This window comes from Malania oleifera, chromosome 4 (assembly GCF_029873635.1).
Source record: "Malania oleifera isolate guangnan ecotype guangnan chromosome 4, ASM2987363v1, whole genome shotgun sequence".
In the NCBI taxonomy this organism is placed as follows: domain Eukaryota; kingdom Viridiplantae; phylum Streptophyta; class Magnoliopsida; order Santalales; family Ximeniaceae; genus Malania; species Malania oleifera.
In genome coordinates, this window is record NC_080420.1 from 117,143,194 (window position 1) to 117,154,495 (window position 11,302).

Below are 11,302 nucleotides of genomic sequence, written 5' to 3' on the forward strand. Positions count from 1 at the left end.
TCCATAATTCTACTAACTAAGGAGGCAGCATCCAATAAGACTAGTAACCCCTGGGAACAACTCGATTTCATATTCTATACCTCATCACAAAGCCAAGTTGTTTCATAGCTTACCTTTCTCAATCCTTTCTTGACTTGCATGGCAGAGAGGAACTTCTCATCCCTCCTTTCCATGCTACAACTTGAACTGAAAGGGCAGTCACCCAACAAAGGGAATGACATGGAAACCGCCCTAATCTCTCATAAGATAACACCTTAAGCATTGCTTCAAAATCATCCAATGGAGTAATAGTGAAATTTGCACATCCCACCCACTGATCAAGCTTGACAGTCACTTGCATAGCTATTCCAAATGTATGTTAGGTAGCGAAGGTAATAACTTTCATACCTCCAAAGTTTTTGTTCAGCTTCAAGTTGAATATCCGCACATCAACCTGCAACAGAAATTTGTGGGCAGCCCAATTATCCATAATAGCATGAGTACTTTTTGCCATTGATCCATAGATACACAAACATTACCTCTTTGGCTTCAGCAACTTTAGGTTCTTTTGTTTGCCTCTCAAATGAGTTGAGTAACCATATTATATCCAACCTCGAGGTTTCCTCCACATCCTAATCTTGACCTTGTGACCCCTCCACAATGGAAGCTTGCAAAATGTTGAGTGACAACTTATAAGGGCAATTAGCAACTTGATGAGGGCCTAAACATTAGAAGCATGCAATCTATCCCTCTATTGAGAGGATGCCAGTTATAAAGAAAATCCTATCCAAATTCTCAAAAGGAGAGGATCTTAAGGAAAAAAATTATTCCTTGGGTCAAGGCATTATGGCAACACCGTGGCAAAGAAGAAGCAACTTGGAAATCAGAAATCAGCATGGCTGATATCCTCATTTGTTTGCAGCCCAAGGTCATGAAATTTCTTAAGGGGGAGAGGATTGGGATAATCATACCCTTAAGGCCACGGTAAATTTAAAGTTATTTGATGAATTTGCATAGTTTTTTCCTTGTTTTTGTATTGAACGAGTTCATACTAACCATGCTGTTTATTAATTAAGTTATGTTAATTGATATTGGAAATTCAATTCAATTTGTTAGTGGTAGGAGAGGCTTAAATGAAAGGAAATTATGAGGGCCATGTTAAATATAAATAACATAAGCTTTGGAGCAAAGAGGAAAAAGAAAAACAAAAGCCCCTAAAAAGAACCAAAGCAGTGAACAAATGAGAAGAATTTCTTTTCTTCCTCACAATGGATAAATGCATATTCCAACAAGAAAAGAAAAATGACATTTAAAAATAATAAATAAATAAATAAAGTGGAAAACACATTCTTGCAATCATTGCGGTTCTGTTTGGATCAAGAATTTTCTTTGGGGAAAGGAAAGAAAAGGAAAATAAGAAGGAAATTTATTTTCCATTACATTTTCTCTTTATATCAAATACTATTTAAAAAAACTCACGATTGGGTGAATTGGAGAAAAAGAATTCAAGTTGCCGACCCCACCTAGTGGGACTTAAGGCATGTTGCTGTTGTTGTTGTTGTATGATTAAAAATTAAGAAAGATCAAATGTTAATGACGTGTAAAATCAAAGTTTGGTTCATTGATTTAGTACGTTTTTTATTTTCTTTCTCACTTTCCTTGATAACCAAAGTTGAAAAGATGAACTCCTTTGTATTTTCCTTTCCTTTCTCCAATGTTTTCAAAGTTTCAAACAGGGCATGAATGTATGCAGGGAAAAAAATTAAAGCACCTGAAGTTGTAGTTTTCTATAGTTTCAAACAAAATCAAAAGTGCCTAAAGCTGTAGTTTGAAGCAGATTATTTTAAATGCTGCAATTTCAAAGTCTGTAAAAGACGCCCTCCGAATCCCATGTCCACTTCAGATTCCTGGTCCTACTGGGGGGGAAAATGCAAAGGAAAATCCAAAAACATTTATCTACTCAAGTTAAAGTCACAAGAGGGGATGAAAAAGTTTCAAGAAGGTTGTCTACACTACTTTGGAAAAGTGGATTACTACAGCTTGAGAAAGCTCCCTGAACGTCATGATTATATTGCTAAACTACCATTTCAATATATGCATATTATGAGAAAAAGGTCTTATCTTAAGCCTATATTCTAAAAAGAAGCAAACACCCAGATATAAAGCAACTTGTTCCACCATTTTGAACAATTTAGTAACTGCTCCAGAAGTATGAATAATCCTTGAGCATCAACAGGAAAGTTAGAGAGTAGAATTATGGAACCATATTCAAATCTACTTTTGTTTATCAAATACAGAGGCAAAAGCCCAAAACAATACTTTTTCTATGGTAAGTGTCGCGACGTCCTGGGATAAAAATTAGGGTGTCTACAGTAAGCTTGGTCACGAATTTATTACTGTTTAGTTTCTTATCATGTGATATGTTCGCATGCATGAATTGTTCTTTAACTTCTTTTCCATGAACTCTAAAACTCCAACACATAGAACCCAATATTGAATACAAAACAAGAGATACCTGTTTCATTGTCAGATCAGATTAAGTTACTAGAATCTTATCAAATGCAGTATCAACTCAGATAATGGGAGAGATGATAACAACAGAATGATGAACTTTGCACCAAAAAAGTCAAACCAAACGCAATAGTTTCCATCATTTGGAACATGAAAGTAGTCAATCTAAGAAAAGAAGTAACGTAATATTGACATACAAAATTTGAAAAACAATCAGTGTGAGAACAAGATACTCAAGCTATAGCCCCCATCAAGCAATCTTTTCTGGCTCAGGACTAAAAGCCCTGTTAATAGTTTCAGACAATGTTTTAAAAGACGAAGGCATATGGCGAGGCATTTAAACCCCTAAGAGGCAACGCATGAGCCTTAAGGCGTTGGGGCGTAAGCCTTTTGAGAATATGTTTTCAAGATAAAAATATGTAAATAAATATTTGTATTGTAAAAAATAAAGAAAAAATTAAGAAAACCACAAATATAATGTAAAAAAGAAAGATTAGATATACTTCACAAACTACTTGTTGGCCATTCAAAAATTGCTAACTTGAGCATGAATTAAATCATGACGAGATAGCTATACTATTATAAAGTTCAAACTATTTTCATGATCTAAGATATAACTCTTAGTTATTTTTGAAATCTTGAGGTTCAAGAATTTTAAAAATCAGCTCATATTATTCTTTTATATAAACATGTAGTTAAAATTTTTTAACCAATTCTAACTTGAGAATCACACACCCAAAATGCGTAGCCTCAACTAAAAAGGCGCAAAAGGCATGCCTATTGTAAAAATGTGTAAGCCCTAGCAAGTAATGTGATAGCCTTTCTGGAATTTGGTATTTTCGATTGAGCCTCAAGGCGTTTTAGGCATGCCTTGCCTTGAGGCAAGCCTCAATTGAGCCTTTTCATACACTGGTTTCAAAAGGTCAAATACCATATTGCACTTCTCGTCAAAGAACAAAACAAAGAAAAAAAAAACGACAACAGCGAAAAGCCGTGTTGCCCTATTTGATGGAACATATCCTTGTTTAAGTTTTGATTATACCTCTTTTTTCCCCTCCAAATTAATTGTCCGTGATTGAGTGTGACTATCATTCATTTGAGCAATTGCTGCCCTGGTCAACTTTAACATTTGAGACTCCTGAACTCCAGAGCTCAATAACTTGACTCTTTTCTGCACACAAAGAGGCAGACAGGTTTTAAGCAAAATACACCTAGACAATCAAAATATGTATGAGAAAAAAAAAAAAAAAAAAAAACACCTGCAATCTCTCTCGCTTTAGACATGTTAACTGTAATTTGGCATGTTCATAGGCCATTTTATACAGCAATGATCTTGCTTCTGCTACTCTGTGTCAGCATTAACTCACCAGGTCAAAATATATAAGTTAAACTACATATTTTTTTTTCCAAAAACAACACAAGAACCAATGCACCATACATCCACGCTGCCCCGCAGGTGGAGCCGGGGGTGTTTGGTGTTGAAAAAGTATCACCTTTTATGCCTAGAATCTCTGCAAGGATCAAAAGTTTTCTGTTGAACACAAGCACAAAGTTAATAGGAAATGGTTAATATACATTTATCTTCAAAGAAGAAATGCTTCAACTGCACTCATGAACTTGTTCAGCAGACCTGGGACTGAACTTGGGAACAAAGCAACTCATATGCTTTAACCTTTTGCAGGTGAACCACAATATCCTCCAGCACACCAATCTATAGTATGAAAAGGAACTGAATGAGGGAAAAAAAAAAAATGAGAACTGTTTACCAGGACCCCCCAAAAAAAAAAAAAAGGAAAAATTTATGACAAAAAAAAGAATGAGGATACAAAAAAGAATACTGAATTTGAATGGCCCAAGGACCCTACATTTTTATCTTCATATTCTATACTGAAAAATAATTAACTACAGAATATGAATGCCTTGGAGCATAAAAAATCACATAGCCAACCCCCAATAGTCGGACTTATAGTTCTGCTGTTGCTGCTACTGTTATTCTATATTTGAAAAGAGAATGATGAGTACCGCTTGCAAATTAAGCTTATTGGTCAATGGAAAAAGCAACTGCTTAGCATCCCCCGAGATTTTTGCGAAAATCTGAAAAAGGAACTCTTGAGTTAGATTCAGCTTATACATAAGAAAGCCAACTTGCTCTGCCAGCAAACCCAGCCACCAATGCAAGTTAACATAATAAAAAGCACTACATCATACACATATTAATCAAAAAAAAAAAAAATTAGTATAGCTTACATACATCAGTCCAATGCCTTGATGTGCTGTACCCTTCAATCTTCTTTGCGCCACTATTACTTTCATTAAAACATTGCAATGGGTATTTTAAATCACAACCACCACCTCTATGGACTTTAGAACTCCTCTGAATCCTAGCACTCTCATTCGCATTGTCTCCATCCCCAAGAATTATTTCTTCGCTGCGTCTTTTCCGTCCTGAAGAGTTCTCAATATCTCGCATCAGAACTCTTGTCTGTGAAACATCATGTCCGTGGTGATGGTCATTGTTTACATGTTCATTTGTAAATGAACTAGATGTGGGAGATAGCATATCCTTCCCAACAAAAATATGCATACCATCATTATCTGATGTATTAAATGAATCTTTCCTGGATGAGCTCTGAATTTTGCATTCCAGAAATAATGAATGTCAGATTTACTAAATGTTTGAAACAGCAGTCAAAAACAAGTTTACAATATACAAACAAATAAGACAACTGCATAGCGACGAGATTGTGCACACGCCATGGTACACAGAGCAAAGCCACTATAGAATTATAAATAAGCCCACACCAAAAACAAAGACTGACAAAGTTGAAATTAAAATGCAAAATCTTTAACAGGCCCGTGCGCAGCCTTAGGTGTAGCCACAAATCAATACAATCAAGTGATATGCATGTCAACGTGCACAAGAAAGTGATAATAAATTGATCGAAAAACTGACACTTAACAGGATTAATACAAATGTTTTGATGTGTCAGGAGAATGTAGCTTGAGAGAAATGCAAGGATTTTCAATGCTGAAACAGCGTCATCCCATTTGTTATGGGATCGAGTTGTTTTCCTCACTTCTTTTCAGCCACGTGCTTTGTGATTGTCTGTCAAGGAATTGGGGAGCTGTATCCTTGTAATTATTTTTTCAGCTGACATTTGGAGTATGTCTTTTTCTCCACAGTTTCTACTTCTTTCTTTCACTCATGAACGAATTTATTTTTCTATTAAAAAATTTAAAAAAAAAATTATGACCTGAATCTCTTGTTCAGCTGTTCTTATTCGACGGATGCAAGGAGAAGCAGACCCAAAAAAAGAAGCCGTTATTCTTCCTCCAGGATGATCCTTTATAAATCTAGTTGGATCAGTTCCAGTTTGAAGGTTCCTGTCCAGGTTTCCCGACTGAAAATGTAAGGCACCCTTATTCCTTACAGGGGTTTGGAAGTTTCCAAAGGCATTGGATTCATTTTGAAGATCATGAAAATTAATTGCTCTCTCATCCTTCCTGTTTATTTGCACCAAGTCTTTCAAATGGTTAGTCTCCATGAAGGACAAGCTAGATTGCAATCTCCTCCCACTGGACAAAAAGTCCAAATTGTCAGTCATTGCAGTAGATTCAGTTGCATTGGGAACATCTACAGAATCTGCATCTTGTCCCGATGTAAAACTAATGAGTTTAACATGCTGATCCAGATGCTTTAAACTCCTAGGAGAACTACCTTGAAAACCTGGGGAAGTTGATAATCTCTTTCTCACTGGAGAAGAAACAAAATTACCAGATGTACCAGAAGCATTCCTCTCATTCCCATAATCAAGTGTGGTGCCTACAATTGGAGAATCATCCTTTTGGACAGACTTCTGACTGATTTCAGAAGCATGTCTTCCATCTTGTGGACAAATTTCTTCAAGCAATCCTTCAATGGAACTTAAATAGCTGGATTCATGCTCTTCAGAAAAATCCAACTGCAGAACTTTTTTAACTGTAGATGATGCACTGCCTCTCTTAATGGCAGACATCAATTTCAATCTACTCCTCTCAAGTGCATCTCTGATAGATTGCTGACTCTTGCTTGGTGAAATGCCCTGCAATTTCAATCTACTCCTCTCAAGTGCATTTTTGATAGATTGCTGACTCTTGCTCGGTGAAATGCGCTGCAATTGAACAATAGAACATGTGTATAAGCCAAATCATTAATCTCCATAGTAAACTCATAGATATGTTGGAACATTTCAAAACTTTGAGTTTCATGGGAAACACCATTTGTTGTAAACTGTGCATTAAGAATCCAAAAAAAAAAAAATAGTAGCAGTGGTAAAAAGAGGTCAGATTCCAACAACATAAAACAGCACTCTGATATAATTAAAACAAATTTCAGTGGAAAGGCAGGAAGTACAAAGCATGCGAGTTTAAGAGGATATCACCCAATCATGCTACAAGCCAGGGTTTTAAAAGGCAAAGGCATAAGGCGAAGCATTTTAACACTTATGAAGCAAAATGTAAGCCCTAAGGCATTGAGGTTTAAGCCTTTTGAGAATTTCATTCTTAGACAAACATATGTAAACATCTATCTTTAAAATTAAAGAAAAAATTAAGAAAATCATATATATATATATATATATATATATGTTTAAAAACAAACTTCTATAATTTCTAAACTACTTGTTGACCATTCCAAAATTGATACCTTGAATTCATTACATATATAATGGCAAAAGATAGCCATAACATTACAAAGTTCAAATTATTTTCAAGATCTAAGTTACAAATCTCAATTGTTTTGGAAAGGTTGAGATTCAAAAATTTCAGAAAACAATACATATTATGACACCACTTTAATGTAAACATGTAGTTCAAATTTTCTAACCAAATTAACTTGAGAATCACATCAAAGTGTGTAAGCCTAAACCAAAATGGCGCAAAACGTGTGCCTTTTGTACAAATGCACAAGCCTCAGCATATGATGCATTAGCCTTTTTGGAATTTGGTAATTCAGGTCAAGCCTCAAGGCATTTTAGCCATGCTTCACCTTGAGGCGAGCCTTGATTGAGCATTTTAAAACATTGTTACAAGCTATATCTTAAGATATCCTTTTAGACTTCTATCAACTGAGCCTCCCTTCAGCTGTCCAGCATACATTGATAAAAGGTCATGGATTCAGCAACGAGCAAAACCAGATACAAGAACCCTAAGCATTTGAAAAGCAAATCAAAACTGCAATTACCAAAAAAATATCTCACTCTAGTTGGCAAAATAGGAGTCTGGATTTGTTGATCAATAAAGGCATCAGAGGTTGGAGCATCATTTATAGTACGGACCATCCTATCAATTGGAGTGGCTGTAGAATCATCATTTGGATCACCTAATCGGTTACGAGCTATGGACATTGTCTCGATGGATATACCATGAGTAACAATGTTGGCGGGTTCCAGAACTCCATAACCCCTTGAATCCATGATTCCAGCTTTATTCTTGTCAATCGTACTCCCCTTTTTTACATAGTTTGGCGACTTGGGTACAGTTTCATCATCAGAAAGTAACACAGCACGAAGATCCTTGCTTCCTTGTGCCAGAAGTGCATCCAATCCAGGAGAAAGTCTCTCAAAGTCATATTTATGTGGATTTTCTCCAATAAGACTCATATCATTTGAATCAGTACCAGCCCTGACTTTATCAGCAGGTACAGAAGCTGGAAATATTGGTTTCTTAGCTCCTGTCAGTACCATGAAGCTTCCAACATTAGAAGAGGCTGTATTCTGCACTGGTGTTTTCTCTTCAAAGGTAAGGCGTGTTGGGGTTTTGATGTCTCCAGCAGAGTCTGACCTTGCAAGACTGCGAAAATGCATTGAAAATGCTGTCGAATCCATTGTAATGTCATGATTTTCATCTGACATTGCAGAATCAGATAGCTGTCTGGGTCTGATAAAACTTGCCGATACAGGTCCAAAAAAGTTTTCTTCTGCAAGAAGAAACTGAAAATAATACTTCAATGTTTCTTTTATGACATGCCTATTTTACATACAATGAGAAGATAAATGCCATATCTATTCTAGTCACAACGAGAATATAACAGCTATGTGAATGAAAAATCTAATGAGATAAACATAGAAAAATGCCTCATTATTTTGATCGCTATGTTGAAATTTAGAAATAATCTTTTGATGATTGTGATCATAAAATACCCTTAAAATTAAAAGGGAAGTTCTATGGGACAGCTATAAGACCAGCCATGCTCTATGGGTCAGAATGTTGTTGGGCAACCAAACACGACATATCCAAAATGTAATAGTTTTGGAAATGTGAATGCTAAGGTGAATGAGTGGTGTAACATTAAAGGATAATTTAAGGAATGAACATTTTCAAAATAAGATACGCAGAGAACCGGTAAAAGATAAGGAAGGGGCAGCTTATATGATTTGGGCATTTGAAATGTAAGCCAAGTAGTGAACTAGTGAGGAGGAGAAAGCTAGTTATTATTGTTGGTAATAGAAGTGGTACAGGTACACCTAAAATAATGCACAATGAGATAGTAAGGAAGCACATAATAGCTCTTAAGTTAGTAGAGGAAAATGCCATTGATCATATGAATTGGCAGAAAAAGGATTCATGTAGCCAACCACTAGCTATTGCCAGTCTCTATTTCCTAGTGTCAGGATGATATTTGCATATAAAGCTCTTTAGGGCAGGATGAGTGTTCATCGGTCTTATAAAACTCACTAGCTATTGTCAACGTGTTTAGCCTACTTGCCTCCCTTGCTAAACACATAATGTTAATGAATTGTATTTCTGCAATGTTTACTACTTGCTTGCTACTGCTTTCATAATTGCTTACTACTTCCGTTGTTATTTGATTGAATGATAATGAAAGTGTAACGATAGGCTGGCTAGTTAAGCAAAAGTGTTTTAACTAGTGCCGCAAGATCCTTTCACAAAGGTATGAAAATAGTCGGCCCGTGACACCTAGTGACTTTAATACTCCATCGTATAAATGTCAAAGCTAGAATCTTGACAGATTAAAATGACAGAAAAAGAACCAGCCAAAGCAGACAAACCAAAGTGGAAACAACTTAATGGAGAGAGAGAGAGAGAGAGAGAGAGAGAGAGAGAGAGAGAGAGAGAGAGAGAGGGGATAAATTTTGTGAAGAACTTGCCGTCATTGGAAGTGGCAGAGCCAATGGTGCTTCCTGGAGAAGGAGACTCAAGGGGGCGCAAGAGGAAGGACTTCCTCTGATCGAGATCATCGTCCTCGTCGTCTTCTTCAGTCTGAGAGAACTCATCCCTGGAATCATCACTGTCGGCGGCCTCCCTGAGAAACCCTAAAATGCCGTCGGACTGCCCTAATTGGGAAGCGTCCTCGGAGGTGAAAGGCTTGGAGTCGGGAGGGGTTTCGAGCTCATCGTCTCTGTCGAAAACGTGAACTGATGTTATTTCAGCGAAGCTCACGCGCCTCGAGCGCTTCTTCTGGACAGCAATGGTCTCTTCCTCGGTCTCGGTGTTGAAGAGGAGCTCTTCCGCATCCTTCGAAGCCATTCGAGAAGAAGATTTCTCCGACTCAGATGGTGTTCTTCGCTATAGGTTCTTGCAGGATGTACTTTATTCAGTTGAAAAATTAAAAAGACGAAGAGCTTCTTCGGTTTTGTTCGATAGTGTGTGACGAGCAGAGAGCGAAAATGTGGTATTTGTGCGGGAAACCTCTGCAGTTTTGAAAATGCACGAATAGTCTATCTTCATTTGAAAAAAAAATCTCCACATATATAGTTTAGGTCTACTAGATTTTTTGGCCTTTTTCCTTCTTCTTTACTCTATCTGCCTTATCACCGGTTTGACGTTTTTTTAAATTTACTATTTTTAAGAGATTTTTTTTTTGAGGAAATTTGTAAGAGACAATTAGAATTAAGAACATAATAGAAAAAATTATAGGAATTTATTTAAATTTTTAAAAAAGTTTTTAATTTTTTAAAAAACAAATTTGTGTAAATGTTCTCACTTTTAAAATTTATGACAAAAAATCACTCATCTCGTCTGAGATTTGATAAAAAGAAAGAAACATTGCCTAAGATTTCAAAAATACTACATATCTTCTTGAAATTTACCAAAAAAATATAAACTTTTCTTTCAATAAACTTGTCCTTTTTTCAAAATATAAAGGGTGGTTTGTATTTTTTTTGTCAAATTTTAGGAGAAGTTCGAAGTTCTTAAAATTTTTAAAATTTCAGGAGAAGTCATTATCTTTTTATCAAATCTCAAAAGAGGTTAGTGTCTTTACCCTTAAATTTATAATTTTTAATAATTATAAAAATATAAAAAAGGTCGTAAAAAATTTTAATTTTTGTTTAAATATAGAAAAACAAATTCTAATTACTCATATATCTATCATTTGTAAATATTATAGTTATAAGATATTTTTTGAAGATGACGTGTATGTGTGTGTGATTGAAATAGGGATAAAAGAAAAAAAAATACAATGTCAAACTTTTATGTTTTGAATTTTGGTTCTAAGTTTTGAGGTGGGTAAAAAATAATATGGGTGTGTGTATTCCTAGCATAGGTTTATTGCCCTCCAAAGAGTAAGAATAATAAGAAACAACCTTCACCACAAAAATATAAAATCATTTTTTGTTTAATGGTGTTCCTTTGCTTGAATAAGGTAATAATTACTATAAATGATTCGCATTACACTATTTCTTGAAATTTCAAATATAAATTTCTTATTTATTAAACTAATCAATTAGTTAAAAGTCTGAAATGGTTCAAGTTTACTTATTAAACTTGTTGGCCCATCTAAAATCAAGTCTCCAACTTGTACAAACATAGA

The 11,302-nt window shown here is 35.5% G+C and overlaps 1 protein-coding gene across 3 annotated transcripts in view; it reads right to left on the bottom strand.

Moving 5' to 3' along the window:
• LOC131154424 (uncharacterized) overlaps positions 1–10,216 on the bottom strand; it is a 46,972-nt gene extending 36,756 nt beyond the window's left edge. For 2 of the 3 annotated variants that reach the window (XM_058107189.1, XM_058107188.1), the window contains exons 1-9: positions 9,639–10,216; positions 7,728–8,446; positions 5,745–6,641; positions 4,742–5,119; positions 4,513–4,584; positions 4,121–4,201; positions 3,984–4,021; positions 3,750–3,837; positions 3,533–3,661 (exon numbers count right to left, since the gene is read on the bottom strand). In XM_058107189.1, the coding sequence (XP_057963172.1) occupies positions 3,533–3,661; positions 3,750–3,837; positions 3,984–4,021; positions 4,121–4,201; positions 4,513–4,584; positions 4,742–5,119; positions 5,745–6,641; positions 7,728–8,446; positions 9,639–10,017 (2,781 nt within the window). In that variant the 5' untranslated portion in view covers positions 10,018–10,216. The remainder of the gene's footprint in view (positions 1–3,532; positions 3,662–3,749; positions 3,838–3,983; positions 4,022–4,120; positions 4,202–4,512; positions 4,585–4,741; positions 5,120–5,744; positions 6,642–7,727; positions 8,447–9,638) is intronic. The other variant, XM_058107190.1, reaches the window with a different exon arrangement.
• Positions 10,217–11,302: the final 1,086 nt, after the last annotated feature.